Below are 12,477 nucleotides of genomic sequence, written 5' to 3'. Positions count from 1 at the left end.
GGAGGCCACCATTGCCTCCTGCAGGGGCGAGTTCCATAGTTTATGCTGATGAAATCCTTCCTTTTATCTGTCCTGAATCTTTCAGCATTCAGCTTCATTGGATGTGCACAGGTTTCAGTGTTAAGAGAATCTGTGGACATCCAACGAAGCCAAATGATGGAAGATTCAGGACAGATAAAAAGAAGCACTTATTCAAGCAGCACATAGGCATGTGATGATGTATGAATTTCTTTGCCCAGCAATGGCCTTAGAGGCATATATTATTTCAGCTTGTTAGAAAGATGTGTCTGAATCCAAATGTTCTTTTAAAAAAAGAATTCAGAGAACAATAGTTGAAGAAGCAGTGACTCTGAAAGTTGTGGTTGCATGACGAGACTTTGTGTGTCTGGCAAGAATAACGACTTCTAATCACATGCCACTGATTGTAGCAGGGAAGCTGTTAGAACACGGATTGTGATGAGATGTTTCTTCCCACTTCAAGGGTATATTTTTTCAGTTTGGAGTATAAAGGCAGAAACCATTCTTGCAGTTTGAGACCTTGGGGTGTCTGATGAAAAACACATGACTGCTGGAGAGTTTTGAATGAGATTTGGGAGGCAGGAGCTCCGATTGCTCACTGTCTGCTTACCATCTGTGAAATGGGAATAACATTGACAGGTTATTTTTCTGTGTAAAGGTAAAGGGACCCCTGACCATTAGGTCCAGTCGTGACTGACTCTGGGGTTGCGGCACTCATCTCGCTTTATTGGCCGAGGGAGCCGGCGTACAGCTTCCGGGTCATGTGACCAGCATGACTAAGCCGCTTCTGGCAAACCAGAGCAGCGCATGGAAATGCCGTTTACCTTCCCGCCAGAGCGCTACCTATTTATCTACTTGCACTTTGACGTGCTTTCGAACTGCTAGGTTGGCAGGAGCACGGACCAAGCAACGGGAGCTCACCCCGTCGCGGGGATTCGAACCGCTGACCTTCTGATCGGCAAGTCCTAGGCTCTGTGTTTTAACCCACAGCGCCACCCTCGTCCCATATTTTTCTGTGTAGACTCCCCCAGTTTCTAATTATTTTCAGGGCACATCTGGATGGTTCTAGTTTTTGAGATAACATGCACCTTCTGAGCCTTTCAGCAAAATTGTGTGAGGTACTAGTCCACATGGTGGAGAAGAGGCAGTACAGTGGTACCTCGGGTTACGTATGCTTCAGGTTACATACGCTTCAGGTTACAGACTCCGCTAACCCAGAAATAGTACCTCGGGTTAAGAACTTTGCTTCGGGGTGAGAACAGAAATTGTGCAGCTGTGGCGTGGAGGCCCCATTAGCTAAAGTGGTGCTTCTGGTTAAGAACAGTTTCAGGTTAAGAACAGACCTCCGGAACGAATTAAGTTCTTAACCTGAGGTACCACTGTACTGTCTGTTTTATGCTAGATCGGCAATGAGAGTACATGGTCAGAAGCAGAATAAATTGTGATTTCAGTTCTATGGGTTCCATTGCTTTTGTAGTGCATGTGCACATGCACCATTTTGGCTTGGTGAGCAGAAGTGCAAAAATCCAAGGGGGCGGGGCTCCAAACAATGAAGCGCATGTAGCAACTGCAGTGAGGAGGAACCATGTGTGTGGAGGGGGGAATGGAATATTCTGGAAAAGGCCATGTCTTGCTGGCTGGAATGCTGAACAGGAACAGTCCACATGGCAACATTTTGTTGTGGGTCTCACTGTAAATGCCAGATTCTGAACGTAAGCAAGAGGCATCCGACACATCCATGCCGTTCTTTTGGGCTTCCCGGAGGCATTCGCCTGACCTGCTGTTGGAAAGGGAGGTAGACTGGGTAAGGCATAAGCTGCCAACACGGTGCTTTGTCTGGAAGGACTCAGGCATAGGAACATGGGAAGTGGCCTTACGCTGAGTCAAAGCATTGGTCCATCCTGCTCAGCATGCACTGACTGGCTGTGGCTCCCCAGGGGTTCAGACACAGTCCCTCTTAACCCTACCCAGCGATGCTACCAGGGACTGGACCTGGGGCTTCCAGCATTTAGAACTGAATGGAACTCTGAGGTTTACTCTTTCAACCCCTTACTCCAGGGGGGGCTAACTTGTGGGCCTCCACTTGTGACTATTCCACTTGGGCCAATCCAGAGGTGCCATTTCCTTCAGGGCAGGTATATATCTTTCCGTGAGTGAATGGATTGCCAGGTTTTGAAGAAGCTCTACTGAAATTTCTGCTGCTTTCCACCTGTGAAAGGAAGGAAAAGGGCAAGCTATGACTAATAAATACAAAGGAGAGTCCCACCCCCCACATTTATTTAAAATGTTGAAAAGTTTGCATTTAAATTATATTGGTTTATTCTTAAATAAAATATCCAGAGAAGGGCAAGTAAACAAACCTTGGTTTGTGCAAAATAGGAAACTGCAATAATCAATAATTGCCCCCCCCCCACTGTTACTACAGTTACCAAAGCATGTTACCTAGCAGTAAAACACAAAAAGGGTGACAAATATTTCCATCTAATCAAAGTGGTGCTAAATAACAAATACAGTAACCTGTTGACCATATCTGTCAACTTTCAGATTTGAAAATAAGGGATCAGCAGCCTCGAAAATAAGGGAATTTCCCACCAAATAAGGGAAGGTTGACAGCTATGATAGAATCTGAATTACATGCACCACAAGGCCTATGCAGCCTCAACTCCCTGGCCTGGCTTTGCAGCAGCACGCGCAACAAAACGGCATCCAGCGTTCTAAAACCCCTCAACTTGCATTAACTAGCCACACACACGAGGTGGTGGCAGCCTCCCCCCCTCGCCATGAGATCACCGCCTGCCATTTTAGTCAACCAGCTCCTTTCCTCTCCCCCATAACAGTCAATCGAAGGAGCCTCCAAAACAAATCCAAAAGCCCCCCCCACGAGATTGCCACCCGCCATTGTACTCAACCAGCCGCTCCTTCTCTTTCTCCCATGTGCCCCCGCTCTCGACAGACCTTATCCCCAGCAAGGGTGAGTGGGCTGTCAATGTATCCATCTGATTCTGAGCACAGGTACATTCTGAGCCTCTCTGAGCCAAAGGGCCAAAGGCAGAAAGCCCAGCCAGCAGCCAAACGAAGCCTCAAGCAGTGGTTCCCACAGCGCAGCAACCCGGCAAAGGGATACAGCAGCAAGGAAAACCACACCATCACCTCTCTGCTGGGAAGCGCTGAAGCAGAGGCGAGTCCCCAGGCAACGTGGCTGATTTTATCTGCACAAGGCGTGCAAGCTCCACCCCCCAGTCGTTCTCAGACTCCTTATTGGTGAGCAACGCAGTTGAGGAGCCTCCCTGGCCGGCAGGGAGCCGGGAGGGAGAGGAGCTGCTTCCTTTGAAATCTGGGAAATTTACGGGATATCAACAATCCGGGATAGCAGCGGGAAACGGCGCTGGAATAAGGGAGTTTCCCGCCATGTAAGGGAAGGTTGACAGCTATGCTGTTGACTAGAACTTTGAAGTCAGTGGGCTTTGAAATGTGGCCCAAATGAAATTCTCCCCCTGTCCCGAGCTCCCTTGGTTACTTGGCTTTTTTGTCTGAGGGAGAATACCAACCGGTAGCTTCACATGGGACTTTGCTTAGATGAGCTTATTACAAACAAAAACCTAACCAGCCCAGGGCACAAGGAGCTATGTATTATCTGTTGATATTTGACTTCTTTATTGAGACTCCACATAGGTCTTGATAACAAGCAGGGCATTTAATGGCTCCCTGCCAGGGCTTTAAGCTCAGCTGCCGCAGGTCCCCCCCCCCCCCCGAGGACAAGGGAAGAGAGCATGGTAGGCCACCCAGGCTGAGGTTTGGAGCATCTCTTTGAGCAGAGAAATACGCTGAGCCTCTGGTCTCCCCACATCCTCCCAGGCTGGTCACTGGGTCTTCCTTACCAGGAAGGGTGGCCAAGTGCTTCTGTTTAGGTTGAGTCTTTCCCCGGACTGTGGTCTTTTGGGTTTAGATCAACCTTTGCAGCATTGGCTCTGGAGCAGTCTTCGCCAACCTGGTGGCTTCCAGATGTTTTGGAGTACAGCTCCCATCAGCCCCAACCAGTGCTGCAGTTCCTCAAAACTACTGAAGGCTACCTGGTTGGCAAAGGTTGAAATAGTACATTTCAGTTCAATTCCTGGCTCCATCCCTTCATGTTTACTTATTGGCATAATTCTTTGTTGCCAGATCCTGACTCTCATCAGCCTCAACTCAGTGGCTGCCATTTCCCCTCCTGTATCTCAGTTTTCCCACACTGTTCTACTTCAGCAACCGTTTACCATTTCATTTCCTGGATCATAGGCTGCCCATCTGAACCAAACATAACCTGTGGGGCTGCTGCCACACTGCAGTTGTGTTGTGGGGCAATTATGTAAATTGGCTAAAACAGCACAATAGGTTGTCTTGAAAATCTACCAGGGCTGTATGCATTAAAGTTCCACATCTGTATGGGAGTCAGGAGGGGACTGTCTGTTTGCATACGTACATGTAAACATGTCCCCCCCCCAGTATATATACCTTTGCTAATTTACATTCTGATCCAATAAGCTTTTGAGTTCACGTAGTTCTGCAAATGAGTTTGCATAATTATACTCTGATAGCATTTTCATTAAGCTTGGTGTGTGCATAATAGAATTAATGTTCTGTAAAAACAAATACTTTTTTGCGGGGGAAATGTCATGGTTTCTTGGCTGCAAGAGAAAATGTAGAAAACAAAGAGGAAAGAAGAGACAATAGCACCTCATAACTTTTACAGCAGAGAAGGCAAACATGGATTTCAGAAGGAAAATGGTGTGTTCTCAATTATTTTGGCAAAAAACTGGATAGTTTTACTGGCATTGCAGTGTGTTTGTAGAACAGCTGCAGAGGGAAGCAGGTTTTAGCTTTTTCTTTTTAGAAAAAAAGGAAAGATGGCTAAAGCATAGTTTAGGGAAATAAAGGGGAATCATAGCAGAGGTTTATAAGATTTCTAGCAAAATGCTCAAATGTGCAGGGAGGGGAAGTGAGAAGTGATAGATGCATTTTGAGCAGAGAGAAGTGAAAGGACTGGGGCAAGAAGTGGGTGGGGGCCATTGTTTGAAAGTTTTTTTTTAAAAAAATTGTTTTCTATTGCTGTGCACCATCCTGGTATTTTAAGAGAGGCAGCATGTAAATACTTTTGTAAATAAGTAAATGAAGTGGTGGCCAGAGCAACTGATATAACACTTCATTTTGCAGAGTGGGCCAACTTCCAGCCATGCCAGTGAGAGGTTTCTACCCTCCATCCAGGCGAGTTAAGAGGTATTGCAGCAGTTCAAGGACACAACCTGGTACCTCCAGATGTTGTTGGACTCCAACTCCCAGCAGCCCACACCAGCATGACCAATAATCAGGTACGCTGGGAGTTGTAGTCCAGCAGCACCTGGAGGGCACCAGGCTAGGAAAGTCTGATTTCAGAGTATAAGAGCTTGCTAGATCAGCCAGTGGCCCATCTAGTCTGGCATCCTGTTATCACAGTGACCACTTAGATGCCTGTGAGAAACCCTCTGGCAGGATTAGAGCACAAGAACCTTCTCCCCTCCTGTGGCTTCCAGCACCTAGGATTCAGAAGGCAGAGCAGAGCCATCCTGGCTCTTCGCCATCCATAGCCCTCTCCTCCTCCATGAATTTTTCCAATCCTCTTTAAAGCCATCCAAGCTAGTGACCATCTAGTGTTCTGAGAGAGAGAGAAAAAGTTTTCTCTATTCACTTTCTCCCTGCCATGCATAACTTTATTACCTGAACCTTCACAATTTAGGCTGCAGTTGGAACGATATGTACTAAGAAGTATGTTCCAATAAAATCAGTGGGACCCGCTTCTTGTTTGCTGCAAGTTCAGAATGCTTTTCCAGTGGCACCATCCCTGAAGGTCTTTTTTTTAAAAAAACTTTTTCAAAACCTGTTGGGAACTGTGCAGTAAGTGGTGTAAATGTGAAGCCTTAGGGTTAACAGAGGCCTCCGGAGTGTGACCTGGTTATGACACTGAAAGTGGAATGCAAGTGTTGATTTTCCATGGGGCTGTTTGAGAGCCTGCTAATGGGAGCTCTGAGCTCAGTCCTGAGAGATTTTGGTTTCACTGCTGCTCTGCCATAATTGTTGTCAGCAGTGATGCTAAAGCCCATTAATTCAAAAATTTCCATCCTTTGTCTTGGACTGCTGACTCCTGGGAGATATTTCAAAGGTTAGATGCCAGTGCAGTTGCTGTGGACAAGGGTGCCTTCTGGCAGCACACCAGGATGTAGGAAACATTTCATTTGAATTGGAAGTAGAAATGAACGGATCAGCCTCTTTCTAGTCTAGGCCACTTTTGTGTGTGCTCAGCCACAAGTCTGTTTTGTTGTTTTTTTGTAGATTGTTTTTAAATATAAAAATTACACTTAAATCATGCATACTATCCCCAAAAATGTACTTCCTGAATGCATTCTGTCTCTAAAATATGCACGTTTTGTTTTTCAGGGCTTTTCACTTAATTTCCACCTACAATACACATTATACTTATATTTTATATACAAGTGAAACTCAAAAAATTAGAATATCGTGGAAAAGTTCATTTATTTCAGTAATTCAACTTAAAAGGTGAAACTAATATATGAGATAGACTCATGAGATGCAAAGTGAGATATGTCAAGCCTTTATTTGTTATAATTGTGATGATTATACACATTTTGTGTGTGCGTTATTTTGAACTGAAATTATATTGCAAAATTCAGAGAACTGCAAGATCCGATTAATAGCTGCATTCCAATCTGCATTTAAGTCTGCTGAATCAGTTGGGTTCACTTTATGATGCAGATCAAACCAATTTTTCTCAATTTATAATTAACAGTTCACTTTAATTCTGAGGGGAAATCTTTGAAGGACAGGGTTGGGCATTCTATCCAAAAATGATTTGGTTAATTGAATGGTCAAATATTGGGGAAATGATGGTCAAGCATGCTTAAAGCATTGATATTATTAGGAGAAGGAAAATAGGCTTTGATTGTCAACAGGTTTGATAGTTTTGCCAATTACAAAAGCAGACAAGCAAAGTGCTGTTGTGAAATTTAAACTAGAGAGGGAGAGAGAGAGAGAGAGAGAGAGAGAGAGGGAGGGAGGGAGAGGGAGAGGGAGGGTTGTGACCAGCTAAGCTACTCAGAATAGATTGGCTGAAATCAATAGACCCAAGTTAGCCATGGCTGTTAATTTCAATGAGCCTATTCTGAGTATGAATAATATAGAGAGAGCTGTTTTCAAATAAGTCAAAAACAGAGTAGACTTATTGTTTATTTGTACTTTAGCAAGTCTATCAGTTAGTTGAGCTGTGAATTTTAACTTTTGTATTATTTTTACTGCATGATTGTTGTAAGCTGTGTTGGTATATTTTTGTGAATAGCATTTTATAAATATTTATTTCTATATCCCTTTTTAAAGCCTTATATAGTTTAGGTCTAGGATACGTGAAGGACCATATTCTCTCATATGAACCTGCCTGGGCTGTGAGATCTTCAGGGGAGGCCTTTCTCCTGGTCCTGTCACCCTCACAGGCATGTTTGGTGGGGACTCAGGAGAGAGCCTTCTCAGTGGTTGCTCCCAGACTCTGGAACTCCTTTCCTGGAGGAGCCTGACTGGCTCCCTCCTTGCTGTCCTTCTGCTGGCAGGTGAAGACTGTTCTCTTCTGACAGGCTTTAGGGAACTAACTGCCTTTAAGGAGAGAGCTTAAAATTTAAATTGTCACTAGTCTGCCATGGAAATCTGAGCCTTTTTCCCCCTCTGGCCATATAAAGTTTTTGTGTCATTTTTCCAGAAAGTGCTAAATATATAAATAAAATCACTGATGCATACTTGTTTTAAAATTCGGTCAGTTTACATCAACTGATTTCAGTGTGTCTGCTTGATTCTATGATTCTATTACGAATTTAATATAAATTTTGACAATGTGGAGGTAGGTGTCAGGGTATATTATTCTCTGACATTTGTCTTGAAACAAAAGGGTTTGTGATTATATATTTCAATCAATTGGTTGATAAAATTAAATAAAAACAGAAATAAAGCAAAGTACCAGAAACTATTAAAAACAAAAACTTACATCCGTTTTTGAAAGCAGCTGTGCTGACTGGGCAGCAGGCCAATTCTTTAAGTGTTATGGCTTCATAAAATATTTGACTGCTGTCAGTTGAAAGTATTTTATCACTTGGCTAAATGGCAGGCCAGCTCTGGAGAAGGAGGCGAAACCTTCAGAATGCAAAAGCATTTGTTATCCGAAAGGGTTCTCCCAAAGGCTTCTGCATAAAAGGCTGCTCTGCATATACATACAAGAGGGTGGTTAAAACATCAGATAGCCATGAAAATGTGATAAAGTGCTGTTTTGCAGAATGGTCTTGCAAGGTAGTCCAGTGTTGTGCCTGGGGTTGAGAAGACTGTTACTTGCCTGGCATCTCTTCAGTTGTAGGAATAGGAAGCGTGAAATTGGGGGAAGAGGGAGACCACACACACTTTCACACACTCCAGCATTCTTTGCCTGCTATCTTGCTCTCCTTTCTTTTTTAAATATGACCTTACACTTTCAGCCAGACACTTATTTAATTGAGAGTATGTAGCTGCCCTGCCTTCTCTTGAACTGCCTCACCCTGTCATTTCACCTTCCTGAAAGCAATACTGCGTTGCAGGATTATCAACCCTGGGACCGTTATCGTAACAGTAATAACAGGCTCTCCTAGCTATGTGAGCAAATTTAATTAACTGCAGAGAGAAATTCTCTGCTCTTCTCTGACTTGGCTGTCATCCAGAAATCTACATTAATGCAGTAACATTTCGGTAATAAGGGATAGCTTGTGCGAAAGTTGCAGGCAGACACTGCAGAACACCCTCCACAGACGAGCCTGCGCTGGGAGTTTATCCTTTGGGTGGTGGCACCTGTAGGGTGATTGTCAACACTCTGTGCTGTGCTTCAACTCCTCTAGCCCCTGAGTCCAAATCTCTGCTCTGTTTGCCAGCCCTCATCCATTCCCTGAAAAGCTGCTGAAAATTTATGAATGTTGAGGTGTTAGGAAACAAACAGGGAAGTGAGTTTTCTGACACGCTTTTTCTTGGGTGACTGCCTTAAACTTTCAGCACAATGATTGTTGAAATTCTGGAATTTGTGAGGCTCCAGAGCATGAAAGCTAATCTCTTGCAGGGCAATGAATTCTCTAACACACCTCTGCTTTGTAAAACAGTTTGATATAAATGTATTATTGTAGCATTTTTTAATCTCTACATGCTTTTCTACAACAAGGGCTGCCAGGCATGTATTTACCTTTTAGCAGGTTGCCATTAATAATAGCCTGTCCTGTTTAATACACCCAGATGCTTAAGTGATTACAAACAAGTCTGGAAGTAATTTTTTTTGCTCTTTATATCTTAGTTTAGCTGTTCTGATTTTGAACCTTCAGTGAGGTTTCACGTGTGCCCATGCACCCACCTACCCACACAATTCATGTGGAAGCCACCACATTCATGTGGGTTTGTAAGAGAGAATGCAAACATGTGTTTGGATGTCATAGCTCAAGTGGCGGCTGGCAACCATTGGAACTGGCAGGGTAATGGGCAAGGTAGCTAATGCGAGAGAGAGCTGGGGGTCCCTGGAGACAGAGTCTACTGTTTCTGGCTTTCTGCCCATCTCTCCCCTAAAAACCTAAGCAATGGGCACCTAAGTGATGATCGATGCTAAAGAGAAATGCTGGAAATGTTGTATGAATCATGTGATTTTTTTCCAGTTCTGCTCATGCCAACAGAAATGGATGGAGTGTCCTACAAAAGGAAATGTATTAATATGGCTCTGGGGGACACAGGACTGATGGGATAAAGATCTGGGTTTGGGATTGCAAATAAATAATGGTACAACTCTGCCCCACCTTGCTCTAGTGACTGGCCTCCCCCGAGTGGTAAAGTGCAAGCTCTGCATGCAGAAAGTCCCAAGTTCAGGCCCTACTCTTTCAAAGTATTGCTGTGAAATATCCGTGCCTGAAATCCTTGAAAGCCCCTTCCAGTCAGAATCAACAAAACTAAGCTAGATGGACCAATGATATAAAAAGTCCAGTATTTTTATGCCAATGTCTATATAAGGATTTGTATGCATAAAGAAAACAAAAGCAACAAAGAGAGGGGGGACCCCAGCCAAATATATTTATGCAATTCTGTCCCATGGTTACATAATCAAAAAAGTTGTTAGTGTGTGATGTCGTATTTTAATTTTACTACTTTTGAGGGGTGGCTGGGGCAACCCAGTTAGGTGCGTGGCATATAAATTTATTATTATTATTATTATTATTATTATTATGTTCCTGCTAAAGTCGACCCTGGCTGTTCTCTCCCTCAAAGGTTTGCAGGAAACAGCCCCTTGGGGGTAAAGGACCAACAGCTGAGAGAAACTGGCAAGGAGCCCTGATCTGGTTCAGGAGCATGTTCTGGAATGGAGTCCTGTGGTTGCTTTTCCTTCAAAATAAAAATGATCAATTTAGGTACACTACTTTATTTTTTTTAAGACCACATTTATTGGAACACAGGGGGAGCCAAAGTGGTGCCATTCAGCTGTTGTTGGACCAACTCCCATCAGTCCCCAAACCAGCCAGTGATCAAGGATGATGGGAGTTGTAGTCCAACAACATCTGTAGGGCACCATGTTGGCTGCCCCCCCTTTACTCTTACTGCATTTTCTCTGGTGGTCTAGATGGGACCAACTACAATTGCTAATTTCAATGGCAGACATGCCCTTTGCCTTTCAGTTAACCCTTCTGGCATAATTTCAGGTGCTGCTCTCTGGACTGATCGGAGTTGTCTCATGGAAAAGGCCTCTCTCTCTTGTGGTAAGTAAAAATTCTTTTGTCTAGATAAAATAAAGGATGTCAATCTTTGCATGGTGCATAACTAATTTGTGGTATTCATAGTCCCATTAAATGATATTGTCATTTGAAAGGCGATGAGTCAGATTCATGGAGGATAATCTAGATGGGTCAGTCAGTGATTACTTGTTGCATTAGCTAAATGGATCCCTCATGGAGTCCTAGAGGTGGAGCAGGAGCGGAGAACCTGTGATCATCTAAATGTTGCTGGACTACAACTCCCATCATCCCTGACCACAGGCCATATTGGCTGGGACTTTGGGAGTTCAGCAACATCTGGAGGGGTCACTGGCTTCTCACCCTTGAGTGAGAAGGCACCTGGATCATACATGGTACAGGCTGTGCAGAGTTAGAATATCCTCAACAGATGGCTCCCCAGTCTTCACCTCCAGTGAGGGAGAGCACACCATTGCTCTAGGTCAGGGATGCAGAACCAGATCTTATTGGAATGCAGCTCCCATCATCCCTGAGCATTGGCCATGCTATCTGGGGCTGATGGGATCCAGAAACATCTGGAAGGCCGCATGTACTCTATCTTGGCACTAGGCAATTGATTGCATTGTCAAATTGTTCCTACCAACAATACCTTCTACTTTTCAATCAAATTTTACCTTCTTGTAATTTAAGCCCATTATATGTATTCATCCCTCTGGGGCAGCAGCCGAGAACAAGTCTTTGTTCTGTTTTGTGTGACAGCCCTTCAGAGATTTGAAGCGTGTCTGATGTTAGAGGCAGAGGACATGAAATCCCAGCAACCACGGGAGAGAGTTGTCCCATTCTTCTGTGCTTTCCAGAAGCATCTGGTTGGCCACTGTGAAAATTATGATTGTGGACAAGATGGACCTTTGGTCTGATTCACCTGGGCTCTTCATATGTACTTCTGAATCACGCCATCTGAATATTAGCAACTTTTAAATCAAGTCTGAACCCCACCTTTGGACTTTGTCAGTTTCTTTTCGAAAAAAATCCAGTTAAATCCTCTCTTTTTGGGGTAGCATCATTAGCTGCCTGCCAACATCTTCCTAAAAACCAGCTTTGTTAATCAAGATGCCAATTAAGGACTAAACACTTCTTGTTAGGCATGTTCATTAAACAGCCAGTGAAAAGATAAGGGAAGCGGCTCTTGTCTTTCACACAATTAATGTGGTATAAATTCACAGACATTAATGGAATGGTTCTGTGAGGAATATCTCTGCCAAAGGTGTTTATATACTGATATTGCAATGTTAATTGAAATGAATGCTATTCATTAATGAACTAAATAGGAAGAAGGATATTTTGAAAACCACTTTCCAGCAAAGGGGAAAAAAACCCAAGCAAAGTGCTTTTCTGCTTTTCACCTCCTTTAAATTGTGTACCCTCTCTGTACTTCCAACTCCCACTTCACATTCAGCTAAGAGTTTGTGATAGTTTGTGCCCTGTGCTCAAATACTGATGGATCCAGACAGTTGTTAATGTCTTCACTGTGGAGGCCAGTTTGCTGAGGAATTCATATACCATTTAGTAGTTTTCCCTTAATCCAAGGCAAGCCGTAGCCTCTGCTGAATAATTTATCTTGCTTCAGCTTGTTGAGGAAGCCCTCTGTTGTGCAACACTGAAACTCATCTTC

The 12,477-nt window shown here is 43.8% G+C and overlaps 1 protein-coding gene across 2 annotated transcripts in view; it reads left to right on the top strand.

Annotated features, from left to right (window-relative positions):
• ENTREP2 (endosomal transmembrane epsin interactor 2) overlaps window positions 1-12,477 on the top strand; it is a 196,014-nt gene that overhangs the window by 67,753 nt on the left and 115,784 nt on the right. For both annotated transcript variants that reach the window (XM_080980755.1, XM_080980754.1), the window contains exon 2: window positions 10,776-10,832. In XM_080980755.1, coding sequence (XP_080836881.1) covers window positions 10,776-10,832 — 57 coding nt within the window. The remainder of the gene's footprint in view (window positions 1-10,775; window positions 10,833-12,477) is intronic.

The sequence above is a fragment of the Podarcis pityusensis genome (genome assembly GCF_964106645.2).
Source record: "Podarcis pityusensis genome assembly, chromosome: 14".
In the NCBI taxonomy this organism is placed as follows: Eukaryota; Metazoa; Chordata; class Lepidosauria; order Squamata; family Lacertidae; genus Podarcis; species Podarcis pityusensis.
The sequence above is the reverse complement of the archived record's forward strand: the minus strand, read 5'-3'. Positions and strand labels throughout refer to the sequence as shown.